The 16503-nt window shown below is 38.4% G+C and overlaps 1 protein-coding gene across 2 annotated transcripts; it reads left to right on the top strand.

Moving 5' to 3' along the window:
- Positions 1-1665: 1665 nt before the first annotated feature.
- On the top strand, positions 1666-16483 carry LOC139126526 (uncharacterized). 2 transcript variants are annotated; one of them, XM_070692579.1, is made up of 5 exons: positions 1666-1871; positions 7315-7390; positions 8737-8833; positions 13390-14515; positions 15649-16483. In XM_070692579.1, exons 1-5 carry the CDS (start codon positions 1709-1711, stop codon positions 15753-15755), a joined length of 1569 nt encoding a protein of 522 aa, XP_070548680.1. In that variant the 5' UTR covers positions 1666-1708; the 3' UTR covers positions 15756-16483. The 2 variants fall into 2 exon arrangements, with proteins under 2 accessions (XP_070548680.1, XP_070548682.1); XM_070692581.1 differs by lacking the exon at positions 1666-1871 and having other exon boundaries at positions 7357-7390; positions 8744-8833.
- Positions 16484-16503: the final 20 nt, after the last annotated feature.

The raw sequence follows: 16503 nt of genomic DNA, 5'->3' as shown, positions 1-16503 counted from the left end.
GGGGTATGCGATCAACTGAAAATGTTAACGTTGAGCCCTGCATTCTTACTGTCGTTATGACGATCACTTTCACAGAGATATCAGTTTAAAACAAGAAAATTGCCTTTACAACTCGTCAAATTGGGAGTGTCAGCTAAATTTCCATTATCGATACTATAAATGATGTCAACAGAATGTTGAAGTTGGTTGTTGTGATAGAAGTTTAGGGACCGTTCAGTTTTTACGGCCGGGCGGGGCCGGCAAAATCCAGGGGGGTCATCATAATTTTGGAATCCGCAAAGGGGAGGTCATCGCTTTTTCACTGGTAGGAAAGGGGGGGTCACCACATTTTCAAAAACATAATACCAACAATAAAGTTCACTTTATGCCATGGCCATGATCGACCCTCTTTACCGGCGTGCCGCCTTCGGCGGCCCACTACAATAAATACACATTATGTATTACCCATGACCCTCTTAACGGGCAGACGCCTTTGGCGGCCCACTCCAATTAGGTTTACTTCATCCGATGGCCATGATCGACCCTCTTTACCGGCGGGCCGCCTCCGGCGGCCCACCACAATAAATTGACTTAATGTAATACCCCATGGCAATCTTAATGGCCGCACGCCTTCAACAGCAGCCCTGTCCAGTAAAGTTTACTTTATGCAATAGCCATGATCGACCCTCTTTACCGGCGGGCCACCTTTGGTGGCCCACTAGAATAAAGTTGACTTTACGTAATGGCCCATTACCCTCTTAACCGGAGGGCTGCCTTTGGCGAACCTCTCCAATAAAGTTTACTTTATACATTGTCCATGGACATAAGTCGTCTATGGAAATGGAGTTAAAAATTGCCTTACAGTCGTCCTAATTAACAGACGTTTCAATGGATGTGGCTGAGAAGTTTGTGCACTGGCATCTCTGCTACACGAATAAAGTGCGCTGCGTACCGTAGTTCAAATCCAAACCATGCGGGTAAATTTGACATATGGGTTTTGGTTATTTTTCAGCGGGGGGGGATCAAATTTTTTCGTCTGACAAAGGGGGGGGTCATCTTTTTTTCACGAAAAATGCAGGGGGGTTTATATTTTTTTGAACACCGGTGACAAGATTTTGCCGACCCCTCCCAGGTCGTAAAAAGTGAACAATCCCTTAATACGAAAACGAATACGAAAACGAATACGAAAATGATGTTTGTTTAAAAAATCTTTCCTCCAAAGACTACTACTGTCCCACAGGCGCTCCTTAGCTTTGTAGTCTGCTAAATAGATCGGTTTTCGGCTCGACCTATCGATCCCGTGGTCGATATGCCCGCCACTGTAAACTAGTGAGTATTTAGATTACAATGGCGGGAATATCGACTACAGGATCGATAGATCAAGCCGAAAATCGATCTATTTAGCAGACTACCCAGCTAAGGAGCGCCTGTGTACTGGCCGTTTGTTTTTAAAATCTCTCCTCTAATGATATCGACGATATCTTTCAGTCTAGGGCCTAAAAAGATTGGATCTTTTTCAACTTACATTCTCAAATATTGAAGTATTGATATATTGTCATAAAAACTGTAAAGACAGAACTTTTATATAAAACTTACAAAATTTGGACTAAAAATAAAAAAGATTTGTCAGTGACTCCAATACGAATACGAATACGAAAACGAAAACGAATACGAAAACGAAAATAACTTCAGCATCGTGATTTTTGAGGTGTTGACAACTTTTTCAGAAATGTCAGAATCGTATATCTGTGGTTCATGGCCGAGAAAATGTGGGCATTGCTCGAACTTCTTAGAAAAGTCCGCGTATTACACACACAGGAGAAGTTATTTCGATAGGTACGGTTACTGGGTAGACGAGAATGGAAAACGGGCCGTGCAGAGTGGTAAAGCAGGTGAGAACGATCCCCTCTTTCATTACCAAAATTATTGTAGTGCGTGGTTATGCCATGGTCACGTGACCTTCATGTACCAGAAACAAATGAAGTATTTGCCTTATTTTCCACGTTTCATTTTTATGCAATATTCCATTGCATGGAAATCTTTCGTAGATCACCTTCCTCATTCAGTGATTCACGTGCGTAGATCAAAACACGGGTGCAGTTGGCCCTGCGTCCGCGTCCGATGCTGCGTGTTCTGGCCTACGCTGGCTGTGTTCACAAATAACGGAAAGGGGGGGGGGAGCTGTAGGAATCGCTGTTTGGAAATCTTACTTTTCCACATTCCTCCTCGATACCCTCAAAATGTTCAAGGCCCCCAGGTTATATGGTTACAAAATTTCCAAGCCCCTCCCCCCGAAAAAAATAAAAATATAGCCCCATATTTATAGGGGATACATGCAAAGCAACACTAAACATATTGGCAGTTCTATTCACAGATGTTCAACACTACTTATTATCAGCAATAATTCTTAAGGCAAGTTCTTAAATTGATTCATTTTTCAAGATATCAGTGGACTTCCGATCTTGCCATGCCAGTGGCACCTACTGAAGAGCACATAAAACGATTGTCATTAGAGAGTACTGTACACAAATTATGAATTCGTGGCTATATCAGATGCTATTTAACGATGCGACTCAGGTTCAAAGGTCAATTTTAGCAATTTTTTAGCTACTATAGATTATAGTCTATTGAAGCTATTGGGATGGGTATCCGTCCGGCGTCCGTCGTCAGTCTGTATGTATGTATGTATGTATGTATGTATGCATGTCCGTTTGTGAGGCGTCCGTCCACTCAAATATCTTGAGAACCAAATTACTTACTGATTTGATATTTGTTGTGTAGATGAAAAATATGATTTTGAGAAACTATTTTTTTTAATTTTTTGATATTGTTGAAAATAGGCAAATTAATGCCAAAAAAGGTGTCTTTGGTAAAAAATCTTCTTCATAACCGCTGGTCAGACAGCTTTGTTATTTGGTATACAGGTCCCTAGGGATCACCCAACTTAGATTTGTTCAAATTGTGATGAAATATGGAAATGTGAATTTTTAAGGAATTTTTTTGTCATTTTTAGTCAAAATTTGACTTACATTGTATGTAATTCTTGTACTGTATAAACCCTATCAATTCACCCAGAAAAAAATAATAATATGATTTTAAATAATTGAATTAATTAGGAAATCATCAAATAATTTTAGTGTGGAATTATCAGAAAGTTCAATTTTTTTTTGACAGTTCATTGTGAATTGAGGATTAAAACATGTAAAGGCAACTTTCCTGAATCCAAACTGATATATTCTGAACCACCATTTATGTTATCTAAAAGAAATTGCTCATAATAGTTTGTCATGATAGGGTGGTCAAATAAATAGAGATAGAGAAAGTTCTAATTTCCATTTATGGTTGACTTGGTAAGGATAAAATAAGATTACTTTTTGAGGAAAAAAATAGAGTGGTCAATTAAAAGAGTGGTCAAAGTGATAGGGTTTCTATGGTAAAGCTAGGCTGTAAGATTCCTCGTGTGCTATTTATAGCAATTATGCAATCTGTGTAAACAGTGCAATGAAAGTGTGACATGATTCCTTATAATGCTTTTGATGACCTTGAACTTCTTAAGTTTCAAACATTTGTCTCTTCTGTGTGCTTTCTCTGAGTACGTACAGTCTCAACTTATTCAACAGAACTTACTTACAATGTTAATTTGAAATTTAAATGTGCCTGGTTAATAGGATGAAAATACTGATAAAAAGATAACCAGCTTAAGATTCTTTATAACCTGACAGATATGCTCTTTTTTTATGACGTAAATCTTGATTTAAGCAAGTCTTGTTTACTTTAATTAGAATGTAATTAACTCTCGTTTATTTGCTATTATAGACTAATATAGTCTGATGAAATATGCAAATCTGTATTTTTACGGAATTGTTTTCCATTTTTGGTCAGGCCATCCTGAAATGAGCTATCAAAGATATCCACCTTCTTCATCAATACATTTGTCACAAAAGGTTATTCTCTTTATAACACAGCAGAGCTCTGTCAACTGTTGAGTCGCTTGTTTTTCAAAACCGCTGGTCAGACAGCTTTAATATTTGGTACACAGGTCCCTGTGATGACCTTAGTGAGATAATTTCATACAGTCCGGAAATACTTAATTTTGTATCCATGTCTATAGTAGCTTCAGGGACTTTGGCCCTATGTTTTTTTATTTCAAATTTCGAACCACTGACACGTGGTCTTTCTTTTGGGAAAGGTGTTGGGTCACATCGTACCGGGAAATTCCTGAAATATTACTAAAATGGCAAACTATCAGCTACACCGCGTGCCATTATTTCCCTTTTGTCTTAACGGTCGCGGATTACCGACCACGATATCTTTGATAAACACGCAGAGATTACGTATAGGCTTGGCGGTATAGTGCGCATGCGCTAGCTTCAACGTTATGCTCAGCGTTTTGAACTCCGCATGTATCAGTACGGCAAACACGTCGAGCAGACCAAAGCCGGCGCTCGCGCTCCGTACCGTCGAAAAAGCAAGCGAGGTCCACAAAAGCGGACCTGAAAAAGACGGCAACGTGCGCAAAGGTCGATTTAAATGTAAAACAATCCTACTTTGGCTCATATTCCCTGCAATAATGATCATGAATGCAGTGAAGAGTCAGATTTGGCTGAGGACGCAGACGATAACGGAGACGTGTTCAGTTCAACAACTATGAAAGTATTTGACATGCTGCTTTTCGAACATATTAGGCTATGCTGGCTGATTACATACCCGAGTCCACAAATTAGCCTGAGCGAGATGAAACTTCTGTTAGTTGCGATAATTTTATCACTCTTGCTATACATGCTTGGTGTTTGTTTCGTGTTCTTTTATATTTTTAAACTCGAAGTTTCATCTTTCTATCGTGCTATCTTTTCGTGTCTGCTGAGAAACCTTGAACAACACCGTACCCGACATCACGCGACATGTATGTCAAGGAGTTTCCCAAGCCAGTGCAGGAGTTCATACACACATAATGTACATTCACAAGAGCAAGTTCACCGATCTGCAAATTTTTCGAAACGAAATGCAAATATTTTTTTATTTCATGCCTTTTCGTTCTTTAAATATAACCCAAAAATTAAATTACGTCAAACGTGAATTGCGAGGGTTCACAAATGATTCTTGTGTGCGTGTTGTCTAAACTTATCAATTACCCGCAGACTCCACAGCTGCTAGCTGGACCTCAACACTGAACGTAAAACAAACCCGGCTCAACTTCTAAAAGTGTTGAAACTAGCAATTTTTGCTATATGAGGTCAGTCATCAAAAGTTTGACTGAAAGTAAAAATCTCCGAAATAATTATGTGTGCGCTGGTATTGCGCAAGTGGAGTGACTCCACTGTAGACTAGTCGATACTCTGTCTCTCGGAACACGCTGTCGATGACAGCCTGCACTGTTCTACGCTACGGCGTGATTATTATTAGTTTGATAAAATTCGGTACAAGAACACATATAAATAAAGTTTGAAAAAATAACACGAGTCAATCTCTCCCATCGTAACGAAGGGCGACAAGTTTGCAGTGCGGTGCAAAAGCTAAGAAAATACGACAGACATTTTATGTTGTCAAGAGTTACATGTGTTCATCTCATCTTGAGGTAGGAAAACTAGCAAGTGACGTCCCGTTCGCACAGTGTCGGCGCTAACATGAACTTGACAATCATTTTTCACAAAGAACATGCATAAATTGCCGATCGCAAGACAGGAAGTAGACAACTGGAGACAAGAACAAGTGAATGCCCGACGCGATCGCGCGACGACAGCACACAGGTCTCGATCAGATAGACTTTTTTACACAAGTTTCGACGTCTTCGTCTTGACTGTGAACTCTGGTAACCAGATTGTAACCGTTGAGACAACAGTATACAGTTAATATGCTAGATAAACGTTCCAAAAATGGATTAAATCGCTAATTACCCCTCTGTGTTTGTTGTGTAAATACCACCCACTGCTGGCACTAAGCATTTGCCAGTTCAGTGTATAATTTCTTTCTATTTTCATACGATCTGCAATCCTAAACATATTCAAAATTCCCAAAACTGACTCTAAATATTTCAACTTAGTCCTGGTGTAAGAAAATTCGCAGAAAATAGTGCGCGAGCCGGACTTCTTGGTCACAATGTGTGATGCATAGGTCGTTTACACAAATCTTCGATTTTCTCAGTTCCGTTTTTGGCAGTGCGTACATTATTCAAATGAGAATAAGTCGGCGGCGACTGGACAGATTAGCCTGATTTTTCACCTGTGGACAGTAAATAAATATATCTGAAAGACCGTGTCTCAGATTTCCGATAAAGGGCCTGGAAGTGAAGATATCCTGACAAACGTGAACAAAGGCCGATAATTTATGCAAAAAAACGTCAAGTTGACACTTTGAAGGCGCATTGTGTGAAAACAAAAGCGCATTTCAAAAATCCGGGACACTGTTTTTTGCCCAGTATACCCAGCCGTCGATTGCCGTAAACAGATCACCAAGGCCGATTGGAGATTTGTACTTACACTTTTTTGAGTAAAAAAACTAAAAAACACGTGTTTATGAGTAAAACAGCCGCATGCGCACTGTTTTTGAAAAACTAACACATTTTCTGAACTCTTAGGTGACCGAGCAGATAAAACAAGTACCACATGTCGGGTGTGTGACCACGTCTTCTTTGTGAAAATGAGGATTGAAAATAGGTGACAATGAACCTGAGTCGCTACCTTAAAAGTTTTAAAATGATGACAATACTAGGAGGTGAAAATATTCCATCAAATAAACGTTTGAATCTCTGAAAATTTTGGTGTAGGAAAGGTAAATTAGGTAACTAAAATTACAATAGTTCCATATACTTACACATTTTTTCATTTAAATTAGGGTCAAATCCCCCCCCCCCATTCCTCCAGGCTCCCCTTCCCCCGATTTTTTGTGATTGCAGCCTTAGACAGTTTTAGGCTGCATAACGCTTGGACACTCTCACACAGCATTGTACACAGGGCTAGGGTGCTGTCATTATGAGAAGCCCAAGTTACGTATATGTACATGTGATGATGTGACGTGACATCAGACTGAGATGACAAACAATGCAAACATAGATGAATAATTATGTGTTTATGTCCGCTGTATATTTAATTTATCGATCTACTTATTGTTGCACCACTTTCTGTAGGTTCTATCCCTTTGCTAGCCCTGACCATGGTCCCTCAACTTTTGTGGAGGGACTGTGCATGAATCAACAAACAAACAAACAAACTGAAAGGTAAACATTGAAACAGCCTGTACAACTTATGCAAGCGGAACAAAATACCCCAACAAAAAATGCACATATTTGATTGTACATGCATGTAAACAAAAACTTTCTTGCCATGGTTTCAATTTCAGACATATTTGAACAGAGACCAGATGATGTTGTGATCCATTACGATGACAATGGTGAACCATTATCAGAAACAAAAAGGTAAGACTTGTAATGAACAAACTTGAATTCTTGAATAATAAAGTAATGGTGGCATGCATATGTTTGAAAATTTGGATGCACGTCTACTTTTCTCACAACATACACATACAGTTGGAAATTTTGTCTCGGTTTCCAATTGTCCATCAACATGGCGAGGTACATTGTAATTAAATATACCTCACCAAAAATTATATACACAATGTTTTGATGTGGAATAACGTTAAAATATGCCAGCCATCACAATAGAAAATGATAACTAATCAATCACTTTCACTCAACACTTGACAACAAATTATTGAAAAACTGGATCACAAGCAATTTATTGCCTGATTGCAAGCTGATGTATGATGACACAATAAGAAATACTCATAATAGATGTACATAAATTTCTTCTGATCTACCAGATAAAGCAAAAACTTCAGCAGTGTTATGTGAAAAATCTGTATATCAACCACAATTAATATTAACTGACTAGTAGATATGTGTGTGCAGAACACTCATTGCCATCTCTGGTTTAGGTCTTTTCTGTTGATAAAATCATGGGTATAGAAGCATAAAAAGAGGGCGTTTTCATGAGCAGGACAAGGCTTTTCTGAAAAACAAAAGTCAGACCAAGCAAACCAACTGTAGTATACGAGTTGCATTATCTCAAAGTAAAATAACAGCAATCCAGGAGTCTTTGTGTAGTGAACATGTACGTAATCTCTTGATGAAGTGTTTTAAATTCACAAAACAATTTGATTCGTAATCTTGAATCAAGTTCATTGATTGGAAATGTGTAGTGACATGTTGAATTAGTCGATCATATCTGAATATTGCTGAAAATACTGGAGTTTTAGAAATTAATTGTCATTCACTTGCTTTTACATGGTTAAATTCAATATACCCAGTAGTATTAACGCTGTGGCATGCAGTGTAAGTAACAAAGACACTGTGCTTATACAGCTATTATTCAGACGGTGGTAATTTTTACCTTTCATATATGTAATATGTTTACATTGTTTATGGCAATTGACATTATTTTGTAAGCTAGCAAACATGTCTGTCTGTCTTGAAAACCTCAGCAACTACCATCTTGGTATATTGTGTGTAGGTGCATCACAGGATGGAGATGTTAATTGGTTCAAATGAATATGCCAGTGTCAAAAATATGCAAATTTTGTGAACAATGCAAAATCATTCTTTTAGGCAATTTTTTGTCACGGTATCTCTAAATTATATATGAAGTGCAGTGTTCAAATCTCACGCTGGTAGATTGCAAGCAGAAACACAGTTTTAAGTGGGACAGTCATCACAACTTTTTATGGCTATACTCAAAACTATCATACCGGTACATCTTTTTCTAGTTTACAGAAAGAATTTGAAGAAAGTGATTTAAGTGATTTATGTACAAGTGAAAGCGATCAAGATGATGGCTCCATGGGAGGAACTGTAAATAACAAAGTAAGTCTAATCACACTGAAGGATTTGTGTCATATTTGTAGTTTTACAAAAAGTAGGTTAGTTTTTTCCACATTCTGTCTATTCTAGTCCTAGCAAATTTATTTACACCTTTGTGTTGTTTTAAACAATGTGTTCAAAATTATGTGTACTGTCAACAATAATATGTCTCAGATTTTTGAAAGAGGGGTATTTTCCACAGTCATCAATCCATGTGTTCATTCTCACACAATTTAATTGGTTGGTCAATTTAAATCAGTAATTTCCAGTCTGAACACTTTGGCAAAAAAAGTCAGAGATAACCCATTTTTTTGCCAAACGGTAGCTGTTCTGGGCATACAGGAAATACAGAAATGATGCTGTTTTACTTACACGGGAAGTTACAGGACTGTGGGTGCACAATAGGGGATTACTGATGACAGAGCCTTTTGCATACACTTGGCTTGAGTTTTTGAATTGTTATAGCATCACTGTGACTGTATGAGAAATTTGAATAATCATGATGGGCACTTTTGTGACGTTTGCAAAGAGGGGTCAAATGATCATACAGGGAACCCCTTTGGAAACATATGTGCACTCCAACAACCAACGGAACATTTTTTGTTTATTTTAAACTTTTTTTGTTTAAATCCAGTTTAGTTGCTACATATTCACAGACATCATATGCAAGATTCAATGACAATTAACGCCCGATACCTGTACTGGCAACATTATGGGATTCTGGGACCAAACACCACACGTCTGATCAGTAGCTTGGCTTTTTTACATTTGCATAGATTTAGTATAATCCAGCTTTTATTGGGAAGTTCCTAATTTTGTGACCAATGTAGAGTACAACAAAATCACCCACAATTCTCTTTGATTTGTATCATTGACCGTTACTTTTCTAATAACTTTTTCAGTTTGCATATAAACAATGTATAGCATCAGAATAATTGTTAAATAATATCTACTAAATGTACGTTTAGATACCGGTATTTCAGTGAAAGTTTCAAAATAACTAACCAAAATAACCAAAATAACTAACCAATATTTCAAGGGAGCAAAGCTGAAAGATGCCGAGGTAAACATGAGAGCCATTACAGGGCACAAGCTAGGCATTATGGGTATCTTGGATGTCACGGTTGAATATGAAGACCAGAAGTCTAAATTAGAGCTGTATATCTGCAAGACAAAAAGCAAGCCACTGATGGGAAGAAGCTGCATGGTTATGCAAAATACAGATAAATTGGAAGAAAATTAAAGAAATCAACCGCCAAGCAGTGAAAGCAGTTAAAGTTGAAAAGAAGACAACAAAGACAACAACTGATGAAAAGCTGAAAACGATATTAGACAAATACCCACAAGTTTTCAAAGACGGCATCGGAGCTATGAAAGGAATCAAGGCAAAGCTACTGATAGAGAAAAATGCAGTGCCAAAATTCCAGAAAGCCCGCCAAGTGCCATACTCTCTACGTCCGAAAGTGGAAAAAGAGTTAGACCGACTTGAAAGTGAAGGTATTTTGTCAAAAGTAAGACACAGTGATTGGGCAACGCCGATTGTACCAGTCCCCAAGAAACCAGGTCCAGTACGTATATGTGGAGATTTTAAGACTACAGTCAACCCAGTATTGAAGGTAGATCAGTACCCACTACTAAGTATTGAAGATATCTTTGCAGACCTGGCAGGTGGAAAGAAATGCACACGTATCGATTTGCGTCAAGCCTATCATCAGATGGAGATGGATGAAGACTCAAAGAAGTATCTAACCATCAATACACACAAAGGGTTATACCGATACAACAGATTAGTGTTTGGTATCGCCTCAGCACCTGCAATATGGCAACGATCCATGGATCAAGTACTGCAAGGAGATACTCGCACAAAATGCATAATCGATGACATGATCATAACAGACGAAAATGACGACGAACATTTAGCCAATATTGAAGAAGTATTGAAACGTCTTCAAGAGCATAACTTACAAGTCAATTTTGAGAAATGTGAATTCTTCAAAGATGAAACCACGTTCTGCTCACATGTCATCGACAAACATGGGCTCCACATGACGAAAGAAAAAGTCCAAGCCGTGACCGATGCACCCGAACCGAAGGACGTCAGTCAAGTTCGCTCCTTCCTTGGATCGATAAATTATTATCATCAATTTCTACCAAACCTAGCAACGGTATTGCATCCACTGAACCGACTGTTGGAGAAAAATCGAAAGTTCAAGTGGACTGATGACTGTGATAAAGCTTTCAAGAAAGCCAAGAAACTCATCACATTAGAGAAAGTGCTAGCGTATTATGATCCTAACCTGCCGATCAAAGTTGCGTGCGATGCTTCACCATATGGATTAGGAGCAGTGGTCTCCCACACAATGGAAGATGGGCAAGAAAGACCAATATCCTATGCATCAAGATCGCTAACAAAGGCAGAGAAGAATTATTCGCAGATAGAGAAAGAAGCGCTCGCAATAGTATGGGGAGTGAAGAAATTTCACACCTACCTATATGGTCGAAAATTCACACTACTGACAGACCATCAACCGCTGGTATCGATATTCCATCCAGAAAAAGGAATTCCAGCAACAACTGCAGCAAGATTGCTACGATACGCAATATATCTTGCCGGTTTTGATTATGATATTCAATACAAGAATACCAAGAAACACTGCAACGCAGACGGTTTATCGAGATTATCCTTAGACACCAATTTTGAAGAGAAGTAAGACGCGATCGAAGCGCTACACATCTCGCAATTCGACAGTCTCCCTGTTACAAGCGCTCGTGTTCGAAAAGAGACGCGCCGAGATCCTGTTCTAGCCAGCGTATATGAAGCTACTATGAATGGATGGTCTCACAAGGATCAGAATCTAACTCCGTTCTATAATCGTAGAAGTGAGTTAACTGTATTCAATGGATGTCTAATGTGGGGAATGAGAGTCATCATACCAAGCAAACTGCAGAAAGAAGTTCTAGATGAACTACACAGCGGTCATCAAGGCGTAGTGAAAATGAAAGCCTTGGCAAGAAGCTATGTATGGTGGCCAGGCATCGATAAAGCTATCGAGCAAGTAACCAAACAATGTTCTGGATGTCAACAAAACCAGAGCATGCCAAAGGTCGCACCACTTCACCCATGGGAATGGCCAACATTGCCATGGCAACATAGACTACGCGGGTCCATTCCGAGGACAGTCGTACCTAGTGATCACCGATGCACACTCAAAATGGCCAGAAGTAATTCCTACATCGTCCACTACTGCTGAAAAGACGATAGAAATACTGTGCACCATTTTTGCAAGATATATGGTATCCCAGAAGTATTGGTAAGCGACAACGGCCCACAATTTGTTTCAGATGAGTTTGAAACATTCATGAAGAATAACGGCATCAAACACATCACCTCTGCGCCATACCACCCTTCCACAAATGGATTTGCAGAACGATCTGTACAATCCTTCAAGAAAGCGTTACACGCCATGAAGGGAGAGAAAGGAACAGTGCAGAAGAAATTATCAAAATACCTGATGTCGTACAGAAACACACCACATTCTACCACTGGAGAAACACCAGCGATGTTATTCTTTGATAGAAGAATGCGCACACGTCTAGATCTACTGAAACCAGATCTACGCCGCGATGTGCAAGAAAAACAACTAGATCAAGCAGCCACCAGACAGACTGCACATGATCGTCAACTTGACATTGGAGAAAGAGTTTCCGTCCGAAATTATCGCGGAAATGAAAAATGGATACCTGGAATAGTCACTGAGAAAACTGGACCAGTATCCTACAAAGTTCAAACATCTCCCGATGACGTCAGACGTTGCCACATCGATCAACTCCATCGATCACAAGTTCCCATGGCAACATACCAGGACAAGGATGTCCAGGATGAGGTCATTACCTCTGCTGCAGCCACCAACCCAGTAACATCGGGGGAAATGAGAGATGCATCTGAAACACCTACAACTTCGGCGCCAGTATTGAATACTGCACCAGCCAACATAACATCAGGAAGTGCTACCGTGAATAAGGATCCAGCAACCATTGTATCACCACCACCTAAACCAACGGAAAGAAGATATCCCGTGCGGAATATAAAAGCACCAGATTAGATTTGTAGTTTCCAAAACAAAAGTGATTGTACTGTGACAAGGGCAGAATAATCCCTAACAATCACAGAGGCAGCGAGTAGTCTACCTCAAAACCTCATATTTCGGCATAGTAGATTGCATTTTATTTTAGTTAGGAATTAACTGAACTCATATGAACTCTACGTCATGAACTCTGAACTCTGACCGGACATATAAACTTAGCAGGGAGGAATGTAGTATATTCACCCCATATACATTAACAAGTGTTAAGTGATGGAAGCCACCAGGATGAGACACTATCTCTAGTATCCAATAGTAACCAATGACGTGTAGTTTACTTATGAGATTATAATGGCTACTCTGTGTGAGTCGTGTGTCTTTTGCTCTAATCAAAAGTGCACTAAAACACAACACTCTGCATTTCAATTTTACAAAAGTGTAGTCATCTGACTAATCACTTGTAATTATATTTTCTAGTGTGTGAGTAGTGATGATGACAGCTGCAAAGCGTTCAATGAAGAAAGTGAATATGAAGATGCCAATGAAGTTGAAGATAAGACCGAAGTCTCGAAAGATGATGACATATCTGAAGTTGCAGAATTGAATGAATCTGTGGGTGAAACCAATACTGAAGAACATGACGACATACATATCCAGCATTCTTCCCTGATGACTGCAATGTTCCTGTTTGTTCTTTTACGGCAAAAGATATACAATGTTTCAGACAGAGGTATTCAGCGCCTTTTGACATTTTTGAAACTACTGTTAGCAACAATAGCCATGGTGTTCAAAGTTGACAGTTTGGTAAACTTTAGCAAGAATTTACCAAGTACACTTTACACCATTTGCAAGTTTCTTAGGCTTAATCGAGATGATTTTACTCAGTATGTTGTTTATGTAACATCTAACCACTTTGAAAACTGCTACAAAACCCTATCCACTGGCAAGAAAGTATCACTTAAGTGTTCGCACATTGAATTTCGGCAACATCCTCATCGATCAAAGCGCAGACCATGTGGAGAAGCTCTACTGAAGAAAGTGAAAGGACAAAATGGACAGGAATACCTCTACCCAAAGAAGGTGTACTGCTACCGTAAATTGATAACATCCTTGAAAACATTTGTCACCAGACCAGGATTTGTGGATGCGTGCAACAAATGGAAAACAAGAAATAGTCAAGATAACTACATGGGTGACATCTATGATGGCCAAGTTTGGAAAGACTTTGAAAGTCAAGGATATTTCAAGAGCAAGTTTAATTTATGCTTAACACTAAATATCGATTGGTTTCAGCCATATGAACATACACCACATTCTGTCGGTGCTTTGTACTTGGTAATCAACAACCTCCCAAGACAAGAACGATTCATGCCAGAGAACCTTATACTGGTTGGCTTGCTACCTGGACCAAATGAACCCCCAAAAAATATAAATTCATATCTCGAGCCCTTGGTCAACGAATTGCAGGAACTTGCAGTAGGAGTGAAGATGAAAGATAATTCGAAGCTAGGAAAAATTTACAGAGCGTTACTCATGTGCATAGCGAGTGATATACCAGCAACTCGAAAATGTGGTGGATTTGTTGGACATGGAGCTTTCAGAGGTAAATACATGTTGTATGCTATATTGTTAGGTGTGTTGAAGTACAAAACGGATACTGTAAAATCATTAACAATTCTCTTTTTTCAATTTTGCTATTTCTATGTTTAGGCTTAAACTGTAAAACTAAATCCCAGTGAAGATGGGGAAATTACAATAGATATCATTGTATTTTTGCCAAATCTATCAAGTTGAAACCTTGTGAAAATGCTTCAATCTTCAAAACAGGGACAATTAAACGCCAGTGAAAATTAATGATTTTAAAGAATAATGAGGTCAGAAATCTGTTCCTTTGACTCATTCTCATGCCATTACACAACAATATGTTTATGCATTACACAGGCAAAGTTGGGTTCTTCATTTCTTTTGCAAAAACATTTTCACTTGGCTTAGGGTGGCATTTTCATTTTTTTTCACATCGCAAGGCCAAAAATATATAGCTCTGTCTGTAGCTAGAGGAGGAAGAAAGGAATAAAAAATACTGATTCACCAACTTGGCAATTTTTGCTGAAACTGGGAAATGATACAATGCCATACATATGTATATTTCCCTACCAGAACGCTGAGTCTGTCACAAATAAAGAATATTTTTTCTGAGAATCTCAGTGGTGCCAGAATACAGGGTCATGTCGCTCTGACAGTGAGAAACAAACTAGACAACCTGTATTTACATTGTTCTTCCCCAATCACATAGCAGTGATCAACGCAAAGATGATGGTACACCCTAAAACCAAACAAATTTGATTGCTTTAACTTTTGATGAATCCTTTAGTTTTGTATTGTGTTGTCAGGGGTGAGCAAAAAAATTTTGAGTCAGAAGCCCCCTGGGCTAGTAGCCAAAACAATTTTTGCCCAGCCTTAGGTTTCACTAGCCTACCAATGCCAGTGACTAGTTAAATTTTGTGAAATTTATGGTTTCACTGCCTGCTTCTCAACTGCAAAATGTGAGGGAAAAAGAAATTGTTTTTGGTATGAAGATTTTTGCCTGAATTAATGAAACTTGTAAGTCTGCTGCTACCAAATCAGCAGACTTGCCTGCCATGTTAATATTTTCATAGAAGTTAGTCTGAGCCTTTTTTTCTTTGTTGCTGTTAAGAATGTGGTTGACACGTTGTATCGTTTTTCTCTCAAATTTAGGATGCAGCAAGTGTTTACAAACATTTTCAAGGGAAGCATTTGGTGAGAAGGCAGACTACAGCGACTTCCATGTAGCTTGGTTGTTGTGTTTTTCGTTTGAATTTTAACCAAATAGTCGTTTTTTAGCGGGTTTTGAAATTTTTAAAGCATCTAAAAACATTAAAATGACTTTTCATTAACAAACGAATTAAAAAAATAGAAATTCAATTATTTATCTACAAAATAAAAATATTTTTGGTAAGTGAATCATGCAGCTAAAAAGTGAACAATCAATGTTTTGGACGAGTACGTAGTGTGAGCGATTTTCCTGGGGATTCCCCGATCGTTCGTTTATTGCCGTGGCGCTCGAATACGCAGTCAGGGTCAGGATGAAATTTTCTTTTAGGCGAGGCGTTTCAAGTTACTCTTGAGAAAAGTTATTTATTTATCAGTTGTTGTTTTACTGTTTCATGACACATGTTTTTGATTCAATCACTTGTTGACCTGAAAAACAACGATATTTAGTACTCTTTTTCAACAGACTTTTAGTAAGTAGCCGCGGTAACAGCTGTCAAAATACTATCGTTTTCAAAGTACATTTTGAGTGAACTTTGTAAATGAACATTCTGAACAATCGTGTAATGTTATGCTTGGAATTTTGTTGCTTTTGAGGTTTATTCGTGGTTTTTTATAATTATTGTTTAAGTTAGTTATATTTTGTGTTTCTTTCCATCATCAAACATTGACAAGTAAGCTTGTAAAAGTAGCCTTAAATCACTTAAATTAGAATTATGTGTTACTTTCTGGTTTTGTAATATGTAAAGAAATAAATAAGTTGATTTCTTTTGATCCTTTCCACTTATTGGTATTTTTTCC

This window comes from Ptychodera flava (genome assembly GCF_041260155.1).
Source record: "Ptychodera flava strain L36383 chromosome 3 unlocalized genomic scaffold, AS_Pfla_20210202 Scaffold_27__1_contigs__length_13241970_pilon, whole genome shotgun sequence".
Classification (NCBI taxonomy): Eukaryota; Metazoa; Hemichordata; class Enteropneusta; family Ptychoderidae; genus Ptychodera; species Ptychodera flava.
Note: the sequence above shows the minus strand (reverse complement) of the source record. Positions and strands in the feature narration are given on the sequence as shown.